The sequence below is a fragment of the Pygocentrus nattereri genome, chromosome 2 (assembly GCF_015220715.1).
Source record: "Pygocentrus nattereri isolate fPygNat1 chromosome 2, fPygNat1.pri, whole genome shotgun sequence".
NCBI lineage: Eukaryota > Metazoa > Chordata > Actinopteri > Characiformes > Serrasalmidae > Pygocentrus > Pygocentrus nattereri.
Genome location: NC_051212.1, coordinates 22,963,978 through 22,983,685, shown reverse-complemented (window position 1 = coordinate 22,983,685; position 19,708 = coordinate 22,963,978). Strand labels below are relative to the sequence as shown.

The 19,708-nt window shown below is 44.5% G+C and overlaps 1 protein-coding gene across 7 annotated transcripts in view; it reads right to left on the bottom strand.

The window, feature by feature from the left end:
• pcdh7b (protocadherin 7b) overlaps positions 1-18,398 on the bottom strand; it is a 157,215-nt gene extending 138,817 nt beyond the window's left edge. For 4 of the 7 annotated variants that reach the window (XM_017699628.2, XM_017699629.2, XM_017699631.2 and 1 more), the window contains exon 1: positions 14,369-18,397. In XM_017699628.2, the coding sequence (XP_017555117.1) occupies positions 14,369-17,452 (3,084 nt within the window). In that variant the 5' untranslated portion in view covers positions 17,453-18,397. Of the gene's footprint in view, positions 1-14,368 lie in introns of all 7 variants that reach the window. The other 3 variants (XM_017699630.2, XM_037546512.1, XM_017699632.2) reach the window with 1 other exon arrangement.
• Positions 18,399-19,708: the final 1,310 nt, after the last annotated feature.

Here is a 19,708-nt window from a genome sequence, read left to right as displayed (position 1 = left end):
GGGACCAAAATCACAGTGTATTCAACAGTAAAGGAAGCTTCATGCATCTTTTATACAGTGATAGAAATACTGTAGCACACAGAAAGCTCCAATTCCACATGTTTATACATTTTGCCCTGGACAACATGGACAAACATGTGCTATAACTCCTCTGGCAGAAGAAGGCTTGGTTTAATAGGGCTAAAAGTACAATGATTTCAGTACAGGATTAGGAAAACGAACATTTAAAAGTGTATTGAAATTTACAACTGTATTGCTGATACAGTGTTGTCAGCGCATCTCTCATTTACCATATTTCATAAATAACATCTGAGAGGATCCTATCAGAGCGGGAGGAAGGGGCAGGGGCTTATCTTATTAGCACACCCACATTCAAATGACATGGCTATTTTCTGATGTCACTTGTACGTTTTAGATGTCGTGATTTTTGGCTCATTTTTTTGTTAGGTTCCTGACACCGCAGACACTGAAAAAGCTCCATTTGAGAACTCAAACTAAGCTAAAATAAACAGTTTTTAATGTTTTGGAAGACAATATATAACAAATAAAATACTGAAAATCAAATCTTAAACTCAAATTGTATGAAACCTTAAAATGTGTATCTCATTACATACCGTCAATGCTGATCTAATATTTATATATTTTACATATTGAGTACATTCTTTTTTTCAATAGTAGTATTTCAGTTCCACCTCAACAAACTCTCACCCTTTTTTCTTTTTTCTCCCACGAATTCCATTTTAAATAATTTCTCTCAAATTAGACACAATCAAGGTGTCAACAACTCCACCCCTCTATCAAATCACAGTATAATTCTCCTAGTCCTGTACCTGGGCTAACCCTACAGTGTGAGTGCACAGGGGGACTCCAGTGTCTGAAATTAGCATTTGCAAGGAGGCCCAGGGGACTCCATAATTCAGCTTATTTTATAACAGCCTCTCATAAACTCCAGCTCGTGACCTTCATTTTTCACAGGCCGCCCCTCGCTCCGCCATCTGACAAGATTTATCGGCCAGCGCTAATAGCCTGGGCTCTCTCAGGTGGCCTCTTATTGATACGGGGCTTCCCAGCTAGCGCGTGAGCTATGTGATAATGAATATTTCCACCATCTACAACAGGTTTGATTCGGTGGTTCTGTGATTTAGATCTATGTTGCAGTTGAGAGAGGTACATGATAGACAGGTGAACAAAAATTGGCATGTATGTGAAAAAAATACTGAGGTTGTTTAACAAAACCTTCTATAGAAGAAGAAAAATGTTAATTAATGTTAATTCCAAGTAATTCTGGACTACTTCTATTGTACCATTCATCAGGAAACATATCACTGCAGTCGGAACAAATCTCCAAAATGGTAACTTTCCAGGTGAAGGAAAAACATACTTTACTTTTAAACATGTGTCAATGGAACCAGACTATTTTTGGGCCATTTATTTTGGTCCATTCATCATGAAATTTGCACAAGACGTAAAGGGCAACAGGCATTTTCAAATCACGTCAAAACTGAAAAATGGCAAAAATGGAGGTATGAGGTTTTATACAGACTGGTTTTATGTGAGAGACATTCTGGCAAGCATTTATGTATGTATGTATGTATTTATGTATGTATGTATGTATGTGTGTGTATGTATGTATGGATGGATGTCTGTCTGTATATATACGATTTATTTGTTTATTTACTTAGTTTTAATAGGGTCATCTGACTCCAGTGATGATGATTGCATTTGACCAATCAGTGGCTTGCACCTTTACTAGACTTACATGCTCCATGCACCCCTGCTCAAATTACAGGACGTTTATCTGAAGTCACTTTTAAAGTTTAGTGATGTTTGGGGCTTATTTTGTTAGGCAGCTGGCATAGCAGCCATGATACAAATAAGATCTCATGTCCAGTTGAGTTCAAGTGGGTTAAAATAGGACAGTTTTCAAGGTGGTTTCAAGATTTTGTTTTTACTTGTGGTGTCAATTTCTTTGTTTTGTGGAGGGTTTAATTTGTGCAGATTTTGCCCCTGATTTTTACACACAAACAGGCACATACACACACACACACTACTATATACACCCACACACACACACACACCTGGGAGACTGAAATCTTTTCAGGCATGTAGCTATGTGTCAGTGTTCTTGTGATGGAACGGCTGAACCATAGAGGCCCCTGTTGCTGCACACACACACTCACATACACACACACACAGCCCTGTGGCCTTGCTCTTGCTCCTAAGCCGCAGTGCACACCGCTACCCCACAGCTTGATGGATGGCTGCTGAACCTACTCTCTCCTGACTCACACACACATAGTCTCATTTGGGGCAGACCAGACACACACACACACACATACACACACACACATTATAATCCCTTTTAAAAGCTGACAAGCAGAAAGCGTGCCAAAAAAGAAAGGCCTAATAGTGAAGTCCAGCCTGTTCTTTTCACCTGTTTTCCCTCAATTTAGATCCATCAGGGTTTGGCTGTTTTCAGTCCATACCAATGAGAGCTCACACATAAAAGGCATTCTGCCTCAGACCGATGTGCCAGACATTTGCATTTTTTATTCTGGCCTTAGTGTTTAATCCCCACTTATGCAGTCAAGAGATTGCACCTCGCTTAATATTTCAAGCCCCCACATCCGCCTGTTCTACATGCAGAACAGGGCAAGGGTTAAGAAGGCAAATAAATGGTGCCAGACCAGACTAAGGAGGGACGTTGAGAAGGAGGATGCTAAGCATACGTGTGTGTCTGTGTGTTTGTGTGCATATTTGTTTTTGCACACTATATAGGAAAAATAGAGGAAAAACACGACAAAACCATCATCAAAATGATCCTTACAAGGTAAAGCACTTTCCTCAATAGCTACAAGTTATTTAAATTTCAACACTGAAAAGGCTGAATCAATGATTTTTTTGGTTGCTGAGATTATGGTTAGGGTTAAGTTTAAGATTAGGCTTAGAAAATTCTTATATATTTAGATTTAAACAACTTTTTATCTACACGTGTGTGTGTGTGTGCACATGCATATTCATCTGAATCTGCTGTGTGGAAGCATCTTTGAAAATCAGCTGCATAACTGAATGCCCACTCCGTCAGACGAGTGTGTCCACACACACACACACACACACACACACACACACACACACACACATATTCACTTGCTTGCTGTGAGAAGTGACTTGTCAGTCATATTTTGTGTCTATTATTTCACTCCATAAACACAGTTCCATCCAGCTAACGAGCATTTGGATTGGATGCCTGTGCCAGCAGGTGACAGAGAGAGTAACTCACTCAGAGAGGTGTCGTTCTTTTATTGCTCACAAGCCTCTTTCTTATGAAGGACAAGCATGACTTCATCAGAGACTAGGTTAAATGGACTGGAGGGACTTTCATTTTTTCCATTTTTCTATCATTCTCTATCTGCACATCTCTCATTGTGTCTACTCTCTCTCTCTCTCTGCCTACTCTCTCTCTCTCTCACACTTAGTCTGTAAAATCTCTTTCTCTCTCTGCCTACTCTCTCTCTCTCTCTCTGCCTACTCTCTCTCTCTCTCTCTCTCTCTCTCACACACACACACACACACACACACTCACACACACACTCACACACACACACACACTTAGTCTGTATACTCTCTTTCTCTGCCTTGATGCTGGTGCCAATAAAAACATGAATCATATGCTTTTAGAGACAGTGTCTCACTAACACACAGGTACAGTACCCCCCCCCCCCCCCGGTGAATAAAATATATTACATCACCAGAACTTTTGACTAAAGTAGGTAGACTAAATTGTGTTGTCATATTTTATTAATGCAGCAATGATCAGGCAAATTCTCTGCAGTGCATTTCAGTGGAGAAAAAAGATCTCTCCCCCAGCACAAAGCACACAGCTAAAAGGTTGCTTTAGGCCATGACCCTGTGAGCAAATGCAGCACTATGAAAATATCGCCTGGGTTTTCCCAGCAAAAAAAAGCCATTCTCTTTCAGCAGTTCAAAAGCCAGAGAAAAAGCATCTGATCCCTGCTGGTATCCTCTATGACTGCCAACTATTCCCCTGTGCTGCCCTACAACAGCACCAAGCCATGTTTGACTTAAACATACAAGGATTAAAAAGGAGAGATGAGAAGCTGAGGGAGAGCAGTGATGTAAAAACAACGCAGCAACATGAACGCTACACACACGCACTCAAACGCTCATAGAACTGTCATTGAGATAGTTCAGCATGCCAAAAATCCCTGTAAGTGACAATCAGAATGCTGTGTGCCTCCTGTGTGCAGCCCCTTCACTCCTCCACTGTAAGAACCTGGAGCCAATGCTAGCTGAAGAATGGATGGATTTACCTGTTAGAAAGTAAAATGCCTTTTCTTTTCCCACGTCTCACGCTGCTTCATACAAAATGAAATCTTGCTTTCTGGCGCCATCGAAATTGAAAAGTGAGGACGACTCACAACGCAGACGACACACTCTGCCATTTACAATCAGCTCGCCGCCGACCAATCAAGAAGTGCTGCCACTCTTTCGCTCCTGTCTTTCTATGAATCTGTCTCTCTCTCACTCTCCTGTCACTTTCTGACATCCTCCTCTAACCATCACTTTCATCAGCTTATCATGACAAATGTTATAGATGTGCCTTCTGACATTTCACATTCAGTCATTAGTGTTTACGTTCGGAGAGAGGGAATGGAGAAAAGTTAAAAATGTGAGTGAAAAAGAGACAGAGAAAAAGGATGGAAAGAAAAAGAGCAAGGAAGGAAGAGAAAGGGAGTGACAGAAAGAAAGAGAATGAGAGAAAGAGCAAGACAGACACAAGAAGAAAAATACAGAAAAGAAGAGAGAGGGGAGAGAGAGGACAAGAGAGGGAATAAGAAAGAGAGGAAAGAGTAAGAGGAAAAGAGAGAAAGAAAGAAGGAGTGAGAAAGAGTAAGAGAGACAGAAAGAAAGATAAACAATAAGACAGGATGAGAAAAAGAGAAAACAGGGAGAGAGCAAGAGAGAGAAAGCGGTGAATGAGAGCAAGGAAGTGAAGGAGAGAAAGTGAGTGAGAGGAAGAGTGAAAGGGAAGAAGAAAAAGAAAGAAAGAGAAAGTGGAAGAGAAATAGAGAAGAAGAGAGGGGAGAGAGCAAGGGAGGGAGTAAGAAAGAGAAAAAGAGAAAGAAGGAAAGTAGGAAGAAGAGAAACAGAGGAGAAAGAAAGACTAAAAGGGGAGAGAGAAAGTTTAGAGAAAAAGAGTGAATTAGAGAAAAGAGAAAGTGTAAGAGAGAGAGAGAGAGAGAGAGAGAGAGAGAGAGAGAGAGAGAGAGAGAGAGAGATACCGTAAAACAGAGAGAGACAGTAGGAGAAGGGTAAAGAGACAGACAGAGAGAGAGAGAGAGAGAGAGAGAGAGAGAGCGATAGAGAGTGAGAGAGAGAGCGAGCGCGAAATAGGGAGAAGAGGAGAGGGAGTGAGAGTGAGAAAAAGGAAAAGAGAGTAGGAAGAAGAGAAATAGAGGAGAAAGAGAGACAAAAGGGGGAGAGAGAAAGATTATGAGAAAAAGAACGAGAGCAAATAAGAGGAAAGAGAAAGTGTAAGAGAGAGATAGAGAGAGAGCATGAGAGACAGAGAGCAAGAGAGAGAGAGAGAGCGCGAGAGAGAGTGCAAGAGAGACAGAGAGAGAGAGCGAGAGGGAGAGAGAGAGGCCCACTCAAGCTTCATAGTTGTCAGCCTGCTGAAAGGGTGGTTTACTTAAAAGCACAAGAAAGCAAATCAAAGAGCTGCTGCTATAATACTCCTAAAAGGTCAAGAGAAATGGCTACAAAAAGCGAGTGAAGCATTCTCCATCTTCACCTGTGGCCTTCTACAGTGACTCGAAAGCTCCTGAATGTCAGAGCAGATTTACGCTGCTGTTTTACATAGCTTCACTAACTGCAGCTGAAGACAGGCAGCTCCATTAGAATGAAGGCTTGACTGCTATTCCTACATCAACACTACGGTGTGTAATGTTTCATGTGTGTGTTTTTCTCTTCTACATTCCCTTCGTCTGTCCATCATTGCTCAGATAGGCCACAGCTCAGTTAAATCATAAGGGTGTGGCTCCAGATTGTAAAGGAATAGATGATGTAAATGTGCAGCAGTACTCAAAGCTTTGGAAATGACCTGACTGAATGCATTTTTCATAATTCTATAGACATTTTGACCTAAAGGCACACACACAAATGCTTGAAATGTGTTTTCAAGTTAAATCTAAATGGTGAAGTTCTTGCCTACATATGAATTCATTTCCATAACAAAAAAATTTAAATAAAACACTAGTAGCAGCCGACACGTGTGAAACTTTTTCAAGCCTGTTGGAAAAGCACCCCAGGCGGCTCCTCACTGAGTCACCTGAGAGAATGTTAAGAGTTTGTAAAGCTGCATCAAGACATATAGGGGTTACTTGAAGGATCTAAAGTATAAAAGAGTTTTGATTTTTTTCCCTTTCTCATCCACACTGTTCCAGAATGTTCTAGAGTAGCGGCTCCCATCCCAGCCTCCCATTGTAGTGTTGCCCTGCTCCTAACACACCTGAATCAGCTAGTCCCCTAATTAATAAGCCCTTCCTGAGTTGAAGCGGGCATGTTTTGGCAGGAAAACACAAAAATGTGCTGGGCAGTGTTGTTCTCCCACTAATAAGGATATTCTCCCTCTCCGCCCTGTTCTAGAAGGTTATCATCCATTCACACAAATCTAGAACGTTCGGTACCTACATATGTTTCTTGAATGTTCACACTTGATCTAGAAGTTTCCTCTCATTCACAGGGGTTTATCAGCTCTTACTGTGAAACAGTGTCAGCATTAGAATGTTGGGGTCAGTTGGGGAAGGTTAGGCTCAAGTGTCTTGGCAGTAACACTTTTTGGTCTCTGCATAATTCCATGTTATTTTGTTGCTTTGATACAGTCACTACTATTAGAAAAAGGAAATTCGTAAAAATGAGAACACTCGATCATGAGTGTGTCCACACTTTTGACTGGTGCGTTAAATTTGCATAATGTCTGCTGACAGATTTTAAGATCTTTCACATTTCTCATCTCTCCACACATTCACTTCCAAAATGCCCCTCCTCTTTGTCTCATGTTTGTGCTTGTGAAAGCATTTAGGTATTTATTACTTTATTTTGTATGACACACACACTCTCTCTCTCTCTCTCTCTCTCTCTCTCTCTCTCTCTCAAATATATTCAGTTCAGTTCAATTCACAGTCGCTTCACTGTTGTTCAAGACTAATGTGTAATATACTCATTATGATTATACATATATATATATATTTTTTATTTATTTTTTTTATTTTATTTATTAGGTACACCTTGCTAGTAAAAGGTTGAACCCCCTTTTGCCTTCAGAACTGCCTTAATTCTTCATGGCATACTTTCAACAAGGTGTTGGAAACATTCCTCTGAGATTTTGGTCCATATTGACATGATAGCATCACGCAGTTGCTGCACATCTATGATGCGAATCTCCCGTTCCACCACATCCCAAAGGTGCTCTATTGGATTGAGATCTGGTGACTGTGGAGGTCATTAGTACAGTGAACTCATTGGCTGTGTTTACATGCAAAGATTTTTGCCAATCCCATTGAACAGAATCGGATTACAGATTCAGACTGAGGGGTTTATCTGCTCACTCTCCTCAACAATCTGACCAAAATCTTCGTTTACATGCCGACTACAAGTAATCCGATGCAGAATGACGCGCATGCGTGGAGCAGCGCTGAGGGTGAACGTTACCATGACAGCGAACATCACGTGAGGTCCAGTCGGCGCGAGATGAGTTTCCAGTTGGCGCGCTTGTTTTTAATGGCTTTAAACTGACGTCAGGCTCAGAAAAACGTCCTTCACATGCACTTATAAAGGAAGACGTCGTGCTCTGAGACACATAAGCTGGCCGTCCGTCCCACCGCCGTCTTTTAAAGCTCACAGTATAAACCTCGTCTCCTCTGCAGACCAGCTTCAGCTTCAGCTCCGCCACAAGGTACAAAGGTATTAACCTTTCGCGATGACGCGCCGCGCATGCGCAGAACGTTATTACACGTTCAGATCGGAGTGTAATCGGATTCAGGCGTTTTTTCTTCTATTGTCCAGTTTCGGTGAGCCCGTGCAAATTGTAATCTCAGTTTCCTGTTCTTGGCTGACAGGAGTGGCACCCGGTGTGGTCTTCTGCTGCTGTAGCCCATCTTCTTCAAGGTTCGACATGTTGTGTGTTCAGAGATGGTATTCTGCAATCCTGGGTTATAACAAGTGTTTTTTTGAGTTACTGTTGCATTTCTATCATCTTGACCAGTCTGCCCATTCTCCTCTGACCTCTCACATCAACAAGGCATATCCGTCCACACAACTGCCGCTCACTGGCTATTTTCTCTTTTTCAGACCATTCTCTGTGAACTCTAGAGATGGTTGTGTGTGAAAATCCCAGTAGATCAGCAGTTTCTGAAATACTCAGACCAGCCCGTCTGGCAACAACAACCACGGCACGTTCAAAGTCCCACTTAAATCCCCTTTCTTCCCCATCCTGATGCTCAGTCTGCACTTCAGCAAGTTGTCTTAATCAGCTCTAAGTGCCTAAATGCATTGAGTTGCGGCCATCTGATTGGCTGACTAGCTATTTGTGTTAATAAGCACATATATATGTACATATGTGTGTGTGTGTGGGTGTGTGTGAGTGTGTGTTATTGTGTGTGTTACTGGACAAACTCTTTAATAACACACTAATAAAGTCAGCAGGTGATTAAATTCAAGCCCATAATATGCACTGTAAAAAGTTGTTATTTGAATATTCTGTTATCCAGAGTAGTATAGAGGTTACCTGAGCTACAACAACAGACAACTTATAAACATTTTAACAGTGCATTTCCATACATTTGCATATGTGTTCTGAATAAGAAAGACACCTGACAATCTCTTTAGAGCTGAAATTGCAGTGCTGAGTTTAACTGCAATAGTGCTACAAAACAGCACGTACAGCAACACCTTAACCCTGCTAGTGACTTCATGTTCTCTCAGGGAACATTTGTCCTGTATTCAACACAAATGAGTAAACTCGATTTGCATACAGTTCTCTCGACAGTGAGACAACATGAGAGCAAAAGGACACTGGCTGTCACAACACAGCTCACACACGCATACACACTCATGCTTTATGAGGGCGACCCTGATTTGTAAGTGTGAGTTTTATATGTTTGTTCAAGTGCAAAGTAGCACCAGGCAAGTGCCCCATTCAAAGTGCTTAGACACTCCAACAAGCTACAGATAAACAGGTGAAGATGAGAGATGGTGGGCTTTTATAATTTATCCCACCACCTGAAACTGGTCAACTTTTTCTGTTTCCATAAAAACAGTATAATAATTACAGAGAACACACATTTAATATTCATGCCATTTAGGTATGCAAAGGAAGCATATGGGACTGGCAAAATATGCTTCTGGGTTATGACAGAATTCCTAATAGCACTGAAGTGGGGAGCTGTATTATACCATAATGGATAACTCAGACCCATTTTTCGACTTAAGTAGGCCTACCATGCCTTTACTGAATGCTTGAGCCAGTAGCGAAAAGAAGAACCTTCTCCTTACGTACAACACAGAGGTGCTCCGATTTGATACACTGGGTCAGTCTTGGCACCAATACAAAGAATACTCTTAATAGTCAGAATTTTGCTTTATGGTTGTCTCTACTATGGTATATTAGCTTACACTGTTTTTATGTTTGTTTATTTGTGAGTTCAGTTTAGGCTGTGATAGAGCTGCAGTACAGTTTGCTGTCTCAAAACACATTTCCTTTTAAGCCTCTATAGTTTTTTCAGTTTTTTACAGTTCTTCTCTCATTTGTGATTAAGATTTATTCTGTGCAGAGATAAATATTCATATAGTTGCATATGCAAACAATGCAAATGTTTTGTTGATAACATAACTTAAAATAAGCTAAGACATTCTCTGCATAGGTCCTCTAACATGCAATTAGCATACTGGGAGAAAAAATACAACATAAAATATGGCCAGTGCAAAATTTTTTTTAATACTTTGTTTTATTTATTTTTTTGTTAATCTCAGCAAAAAAATAGATGTTGTGTAATGAAATCTACAGAAAAATGCCATATTTAAGTGTGTTGATGTTAGAGGATGTCTTAAATTATTTGCACTTAAATATAATTAGTTTTTCTTTTAAATATATGTTTTGAAAATTCCTGTGTCACAGTTTTATAAAGAATCAACCAACAGAAATAGAACAAAAGCTTACATTAAAAGTTAAGAATGTATTTCCCTTCTCCTGTAAAGTTATTCTGGAAATTCAAGATTTTGCTTTGACAGCAACAAAATATTACCTACCTATTAGTCAGCTGTCTAGCTTACTACTTGTGATGTTCATTTATTACTATGAAATACAAGCACATTATTTGGTACTAGATAGTGTTAGAAAAAAGTAAGCCTATGTTTAAATTTCTACATTCTAGAGATGCAAATAAAAACTTTTCTTTCCCATTTCTGACAGAGCTAAAATGTCAAATATATCATCTTCCAGTCTCCTATGTGCACAATGACAGCTGGCTGATGGAACTCAAGTAGCCACCTGCATTGGGTTAAGTTAATGACCGCTTAAATATCTCGTGTGCAGGGGACATGGAAGAGCTATGCTCCACCAGTTGCCTGGATACCTGTCTGGAGCCATGTGAGTGAGCGTTGGGAGGGGAGTTTACCTGAAACCAGACCGCACATTCATGAGGCCTTTGCACATACACACTTAAACACACTACACACTGCACACTGAACAGTAGAGACCTTTCTCTAGCCAGTTAACAGGGCCCTCTTTCTTGTCCCTGTCTCTCTTTTTTCTTCTCTTTCACCAGATAGAGGAAGACAGAGGGGGAGAGAAAGAGAGAGAGAGAGAGAGAGAGAGAGAGAGAGAGAGAGAGAGAGAATCTCAGATGTCAGGGCATAGCAGCTGAAATCAAATATGATCAGAAAGACCTCAGCCTCACTCAGCCGCTTAACATGCAATTTCAGGGATCATTCGCTATTGGGGCATTGTACAGGAGAGGTAGTCTTCATTATTTAATGCTTAATGCTGCTTCTAAAGCTTGTGCTTTGTAAATTCTCACTCAGATTCCATCTCCAGCTACGCATTAAGCTGAACTGGTTTATTTAACCTTTGCGCTAGATAACTGAATAACCCTTTAAAGGGCCCATAACAAGGAAAAAAAGAATTTTCCTAGCTTGTTTAATTGAAATGGTTTGATGTAGTAGATAAATGTTGTTAAAGTTTCCAAACATACTATTTACTCCACAATCCATACAGTCCATATATGGAAACGAACAGTCTGCTTTGAATTCACTGGTTTTGTGATGTCACATAATACAACACATTTAAATATATACATCTACTTTTGAATGAAGCCACAATAAAAAAACAGCCTGCTTAGTTCTAAAGAAAAATGAGAGATTTGAAAACAATCATGCTAAATAACTACTAAAGGTATGTGTGACTGGTTTTGGTACATAAATCCAAGCAAAAGTCATAAGTAGACCACAGGGGGAAAAATGAAAAACCAAGAAAAACATAAGACACAAGCCCTTTAACATCCCAGGCTTATTATATCCAAAGCCTTGTTATTCAGAAAGTATACGAAAAACTGCAAACTGTCTGAGTTATAGGTGTGCGGAATGGAAACCTGGACCTGCTATCAGCTCCTGGTCACTTATGGGGTTACTTCACAAACGCGATCAACATGTGAAGCCAAGAGAGGAATAAACTGACCTCTTGCTCAACTTGCACTAATAAACTCAATAGTCTTTTACCTGATTATGCAGTACTTGCACTGTATTGCCTTAAGCAGCTTATTACCTATATGTTAGGGTTGGCGGAGGAGGTCTCTCAATAAGCAAAACTCTAAATGCTTTTCGTTCTGCACTTAAGAATGAACATAGTCCAAACCAGCCACTTTTAAACCAAGATGCCAGCAGGAGGGCCGGTCAGCTTGTCTCTTAATTTTATAATTGGTGCATGAGAGTATATGAGTATGCAGGTTCATTACAAAGTAAATTCCATGATATGTGGAAGGAGGGAGAGAGAGAGAGAGAAAGAGAGAGAGAGAGAGAGAGAGAGAGAGAGAGAGAGGGGGAGAGAGAGAGAGAGAGAGAGAGAGAGAGAGAGAGAGAGAGAGAGAGAGAGAGAGAGAGAGAGAGAGAGAAATTAGTTCCCTTTTAACATCAACGCAAATGTCAACACAAGAGAAGTCCAATTTCACAGACAAAAGCAAGCAGGAAACTTACAGGGCTCCCAGCAGTCGATCGCTAAAATTAAATTCTAATGACTTCTCCTTACAATGCATTTGATATAGACTATTATGCTTTGCAGCAAACTTAATGGGTTTTGCAGGGGCACATTGGCTAGTCCTGATAATGTTCAATAAAACATCAAGGGAGCCCCTGTTAAATTGTCAGCGGGGATAACTCACGAAACAGCGGCAGACTTGATAGCACCTCATGCTTAAGAAGCAGTAATTGCATATTGGTAATGGGGGAGAAGGCTTTCACCCCACACCTTATAGAGAAGAGGGCTGCGCGTGGGTGCTCGCCACAAATGGACGGCATATCAAAACCACCACAGAGCTTGAATTAAAAAATAAATAAATAAGTAATTATATCTTAGCAGGGTATGCGGGCACACAATACATGTGCCATGGCAGCAAATAGAGTGCATGTTTAATTATGTATGAGACATCCGCAAGAAACATAACCAATAGCACTCCTCTCACAAGTGGGCGCAGACGCCTCTACACGGCACATTAAAGGCAGAGAGAGGGAGAGGGAGACAGAGAAAGAAGGAGAGGCTGAGAGAGAGAGTGAGATAGAGGGAGAGAAATGAAAAACCAAGACAGAGTTTGTTGATGGATGGCAAAACCACAGAGGATGAGAGCAAGAAGCAGCAAATAGGGATCTGGGCAAGGACAGAGCAGAAATGTGAAAGGAATACTAAGACAAGAGCAAAACAGAGACTGGCAAAAAGAGGGAGAATAAGAAAGGAGGCGAGAGCAGAGAAATAGAAGAATATATTTTCAAATTCAGATAAAAAAGAGAAATGGAGAGAGGGCAGAGATTTTGTGTGAAAACCCTGAAAAAAAGAGGCTCTGTGCAAGAAAGAAAATACTGTGAAATAGAGAAGAACTGTGTGGGTTAAAGTGAGAGAGAGCGCTTAGTTAAAAAAGAGAGAGACGGGGAAATCTGTCTTGTGATGGGGAGAGAAGCACTTACGGATGCAAGAGTTGCTTCTTACATCGTGTCCATGTAAGAGAATGATCAATAATGTACTAGACCACCATAGAAAACTCATGAAACAACAGGCCAAGTGTTCTTTTTCCCGTTAAAGGACTGACTTCATCATGTATTAACCTCGCCTCCTTCCTCTCCGCTCCAAAGGAGAGAGAACAATAACGATATGAATTGATTAATTCGCACGCGCGCACGGCTCGGAATATGAATGCCCTGTCAAGCTTGCGGGAGCGCAGAAAAAGTCTTTTACATTTTAAATGGTGGTGTAAACAAAAGGGAGGAAGAGAGAGAGAGAGCGAAATGGAGAAGAAGTGAAATTGAAATGGAATGAAGTAGATAGGGGTAAAAGAGAAAGGGAGCAGCAAGAGAGAGAGAGAGAAACAGGGATTTCACAGCTAGGTCAGTGAATTGGTCCAGACACACAAGTGCACAGGAATGTTAAATGTGACCTCTCGCCCAGCTGTTCCGAGTCAGCCCGAGGAAGCAATATAAAACACGACACCACCAATAACATTCCACCATTTTCAATCTCGGCCCCTTTTCTCTGCTTTCTATCATCTCTCTTTCAGCCAAACCCGCCCAGCTAGGAAAAAGGTAGTTGTGTTTTGAATGGAAGGGGTCTCAGGGGGGCTGGGGTGTCTTAACCTGGCATTAGGGAGCCTCTGCACTAGCTGCAGGCCCACCGCTATGCTGGAATAGCTGCAAACCAGAGCCTTATGTGATCCCATCCGCTCAACTGACACATACACAGACAGAGGTCACAGACACTGACACCTCGTCTGCACTGTGAACACAGCCTCAAAGGAGCCCCACGCGTCCGCAGCGAGGGTTCAGCGCAGCAGGCCCACGGAATATGATATCCCTGACTAAAGTATGCCCTCGCGCCGCTTTCACTATTACATTTAATAGCACCATGAACCAAAGCGGGTCGATACAGAGAAACAGACAGCTCAGCTAAAAATACATAGAGCCAGCACGGTGCTATTACAGTGCGCCCTGGCTGGTGAAAACAAGTCATTCTATCAGTAGAAACAGAGAGAAAGACTACAGAAATTAAGGAAATATAATTACTGGATGATTCATTTAGATAGGTTCTTACCTGTTTGTTGTACTTGTTGATGGTTTGGCTGCTGTACTCGGAGCAGTGGTCAGATCCAATGGATATGTTATCTCCGGTGCCCACAAAGGTGTTGGCCGGGGGCAGATCCTGAACGGCCTGGTGCTTTTTACCCGCTGTGGGCGACTGTGGGTGAAGCTGGACTGTAGGCAGGGGTGAGCTGGACTTATAGTGGCGGGCGAGATCTGGGCTTCCAGGCCCGCCGTTAACAGAGCGGTAGCGGCCCATTCCAGGACTGTCAGAAAGTTTCTCATTGACCCCATCATAGCGCTGTCCATTGGGCTTTGATGCCTCGACAGTGACGATACTGCTGTAGAGTGGCTGCTTTGACTTCTTCTTGTTCTTGTCCTTCTTGGGTTTCTTGCTTTTGTCATGTTGTTGCGGGGTGAAGAAGTCCTCGTGGTCTTTCTTACCAGCCTCATAGCCGTTCTTGTTCTTGGGCCTGCAGTAGCGGGCCATGACCACAACAAGGATAATGAGGATGACTGTCATGATGCCAGACACCACTCCAATGGCGATGCTTAAGCGCTGCTTACCCAGGTCATAGTTTGGGTCTCCAGCTATATCTGCGTTAAGTGGTGTTCCAAGGCTCTTGGCAATCTGGGCATCCACTATGGTGGAGTTAGAGAGCGTTTCATTGACGTAGACATGCACTAGTGTGGTGGTGCTCTGGGAAGGAACCCCACTGTCATTAACTTGCACTACCAGGCGATGAAGGCCAAAATGTTTCTGCTCAAGTTTGCTAACTAATGAAATGACACCAGTGGCAGGATCAATTTCAAACAGCTTGAATGGGTTGCCACCAATTATGCTGTAACTGAGGTCAGCATTGACACCCGTGTCAGTATCAGTGGCAATGACCGTTCGGACGACTGTTCGGATATTGCTGGAAGGGGGTAACAGAGTGTAGGAACTGTTAATGGGGAAAGTGACTGTTGGTGGATTATCATTTTCATCCATCACAAAAAGCGATACGGTCGCTGTGGCCGATCGAGGTGGGTCACCGCCATCCACAGCTTTGACGCGGAATGAATAGGTAGTCTTCTGCTCACGGTCGAAGGCCACAGTGGAGAAGATGGTTCCTGTGTTGTTCTCGATGGAGAATATATCCTCTTCTTCCTCAATGTAGAGGCTCATCTCAGCATTCTGCCCCTTGTCAGCATCCATCACTGTCACCATGCCTACAGGACTGTTGGGCTGCAGGTTTTCCTTCACATAGAAAGTGAAAACATCCTGCATGAACTTTGGTTCATTGTCATTTTTGTCTGCCACCAGCACCACCACCGTGGCCGAGCCCTGTAAGACAGGCACTCCTTTGTCTTTGGCGATAACCTTGAACTCGTAGCGCTCGGTTTGTTCACGGTCAAGTATGGTGTTAACACGGATGTCACCGCTGTCTGGGTCAATGGAAAATATCCCATTCACTGAGGAGTCCAGCGAGTATGAAATTTCTGCATTTTTGCCGCTGTCTGCATCCAAAGCCACTACAGTCGCTACGCGCTCCCCTGGGGCATTGTTCTCTGGGAACGAGACCTCCACCGTGCTCTTGGTGAAGATGGGTGGGTTGTCGTTCATGTCTCCCACTTTTACAATTAGCGAGTTGTTACTGGACAAACTGGGGCTGCCCGAATCCACGGCCACTATGACAACGTTGTACTCCTGCACAGCCTCGTAATCAAGCGGTGCTGACGTATGCAGGAAGTATTTCTTTTTGTTCATGTCACCTTCTATCTCACTTGCAGGCTTCAACTGGAAGGGAACATCACCTACCACTGTGCACGTCACAACACCATTCGGACCCTTGTCACGATCCGACACTTGGACCAGTGCAATGGGTGTGTCTACCACCACATCTTCAGCCACATTCGCCACACCATCTCTTAGGAAAATGCGTCCGATCTTTCTTATGTCGATATTTGGGACGTTGTCATTCTCATCTTTGATGTTAATTATCATAGTTGCTTTATCAGTCTTTGGTGGCTGACCACGGTCCCTTGCCATGACCGTAAACCTCAACTGACTTACTTCCTCACGATCAATCCTGTGCAACACGCTCAGCCACCCTGTACTTTCATCCAGCCGCAGGAGCCGGCGCACTGATTCTGTGGCTGCCCCAAAAACATACTCAATCTGTCCATTGACCCCAACATCAGCATCTACTGCCTTGAGCTGGAGGATGGGGGCGCCAGGGGAGCTGTTCTCGGGAAGGTCCGCCTCATACACGCTCTTCTCAAAGCGAGGGCTGTTGTCGTTCACGTCCGTGATCATTACCCTCAGGATGGCCTGGGAGGAGCGCGGGGGGTCGCCCCCGTCTCGCACGCGCAGAGTCAGCTCATACGAGTCGCGCTGCTCGCGGTCCAGCGCGCCTTTGATGATCAGCTGCGGCTGCTTCTCGCCGTCCGTGGTGTCGGCCACTTGCAGCTCGAACACGCTGCTCCTGCTCTGCGCATCGTCGAACCTCCTTTTGGCCGCGTGAACGTCCGCGCTCGCAGACCCCAACCGTCGCACGGAGCTCTCCGCGCCGTCCTGGATCAACTCGTACCTTTCTATCCCGTTGCGGCCGAAGTCTCTGTCCGTGGCAGTGGGCAGTAGGTAGAGCGTGCCGATGGGTCTGTTCTCCTCCACGGAGAGAGTGAGCACGGGGGAAGGGAAAGACGGCGTGTTGTCGTTAATGTCCAGGATAATGACTTTGCCCTCGAACAGGTCCACCCAGCTCTGCGCGGGGCCGATCACGGATACCTCGAAGTCGATGAAGCACTCGTTCTCGTCGAAGATCATCTGGCACTGCTGCAGTTTCTCGCGGTCTATCCGCCGCTCGTTGGTGCTCAGGTCCCCAGTGATGTTGTCGATTTTGAAGTAGTCGGAGCCGGACTCTAAGGTAAAAGTCACTTCCCCGGAGCCGGCCACGATGCCCAGATCGGCGGCTACGTTCCCCACGCGCACGTCCGGGGGACCCTCCTCAGCCAGGCGGTAACGCAGCACCTGCTTGGCCGCCGCGGGCTGACTCAGCAGCTGCAGCAAGAGCCAGCAGTAGCACATACAGTCCACTGCGCCAGTAGTCCTCATCGCTCCCCGCGTTTCAGTGAGTTAGAAAAAAGAATCAGAATAAAAATCGAAGAGTAATTCTGCTCACTTGTGCTGATTTTCCCCCTCTCAGTCCCTCTCCACTATCCGGACGGCACCGCGCGCGTCTCTTGCTTTCCACCCCTCTCTCCCTCTACCTTTCCCTCCCTCTCTCTCCCTCTCTCTCTATTTTCCCCTTCCAAAAATCTTCACCTCAGTTCTTTTTTTCTCTTTCTTACCATGAACGTCTCCCGCAGCGCGAGCAGAGTCCTGAACGCTGTGATGAAATGTCGTTCAGCACATGGCTGAAGCGAACGCGGCTCCTTTTTTGTTGAGGGCAGCAAAAATAAGAAAGAAAAAGAAAACTACTCAAATTCTAAAAAAGAAGGGAAAAGCACGTCGCTCAATCCGTTCGGGTGTGAGTGAAAGTGCTTCTAAAATCCAGTCCTCGCGCCTCCTGCATGGTTTCCGCGCGGCGTTGTTTATTCCCTCTCAGCGGGATTCGGACAACTTCTCCTCGCGCAGCAGCAGCAGCAGCAGCAGCGCACTGAACTGTCCTGCCGCTCCTCCGCCGAGATTTCTGCAGCCGCCCGCCACCGACGACGACAACTCTCTCTCTCTCTCTCTCTCTCTCTCTCTCTCTGTCTCTCTCACACACACGCACGCACGCAAGCCAGCACGAGCGCGCGCACGCACACACACACACTCACGCGCCGGTTTATAGTTCTCTCAGTTGCATGGAAGTGAGTAGTAATAATAATAGTCACAATAATGATACTCGAAATATCGGCGCCGACCACCAGTAAAGGAAGAGCGGATAAAAGAGGAGGAGGAGGCAGTAAGTCGCCGTCCCTCCGCTCGTCCGTCCCGTGATCCGCCGCCGTCCCCCTTCACTTCACCCGCAGCACACACAGAGCGCGCGCGTCTGCGGCACTCCGCGAGCGATTCGCAAATGATATTGCAGCCTGCCTCTCTCTCTCTCTCTCTCTCTCTCTCTCTCTCTCTCTCTCCACCCCCTCTCGCGCCCCTTGCTGCCCCCCCTGCGCGCGCCTCAACTCGCTGAGCTTCAGGTTTTTTGTGTGAAAGTAGCCGGTGGAGGTGGATTTAGAGGAGCTAAATGTCGCATGATTGCCTAGGAAATGTGAGGGAGCGCGTGGAGGCGCGGGGACGACAGCGCGTCAACACTTTCTTTCGTTTTCTTTCCGTTCTCGCGGTTTTGCGTCGTGCGCCGCAGAGCCACCGACTCAGCACAGCTCAGCAGAGGCGGAGCGCGCGCTCGCGGCCCGTTGACGGTAACGCACGCGCCTCGGAGCCGCGCAAATACTGTAACAGCGTAGCGCTTTTGTCACTCAACTTTCTCTCTTTCACAGTGTGATGCGCGCGCTCCATTGCGCTGCTGAGTCTGCACGCGTGGTCATCACACCGTGAACGAGACTCACCACAAGCACCGGACACAGCTTCCTGATGGGAGCGAGAGAGAGAGAGAGAGTTTATTACATTACAGTACTTCATATTCAGTGCTATGCACCACATGGGCACCACGGACAGCGACTGGCGAGAGAGAGAGAGAGAGAGAGAGAGAGAGAGAGAGAGAGAGGGAGAGAGAGAGAGAGAGAGAGAGAGAGAGAGAGAGAGAGAGAGTGTTTGTTTGTGTCCCTCACTCTCCCCTCTCTGCGCAGTCCGTGATCTGAAGTCTAACACCGTGGTGTGAGTGACTCCAGCGTGTATGAGCTGTTTGAGTCAGACTGGAAGGAAAAAAAGCTTTAGATATGATGTCAATAGTGATCACGATGTCCATCCAAGTTGTGCTTGGAATCTAATTCATGCTGAATTACAGCTCATAAGAATTCCCCTTCCACTGTACAGGTCGCCTATAGCCGATATACATGTACTCACTACAAAGCCTCACTATGCATATGCGCTCATTTTCACTAATAACCCCCAAACGCGAGCACTACGGGTTTCCATGTGCTCGCGCGAGTCCAGGCTGGTTCTCCTGTGAGCAGTCTCCGACCGACAGCGTTTTCCTCTTTCATTTTTCAGGCGAGCCCACTGTGGTCAATGTGCCGCAGAATCAGCTCGCTGCTCTCCCAATCGCCGCTCCACAGCGCCCTCTGTCGACGGGCTCCCCTTCATCCCTGTATTAAACTCTATTAGGCCTCATATCTTACATAACGCCGTTTTTCCCTCGTCCGTTTTGTGCACTAAGCCATTTTTTTTTATCAAAAAAGCTCTGCCCGGCCCCTCTTTCAGTTCATG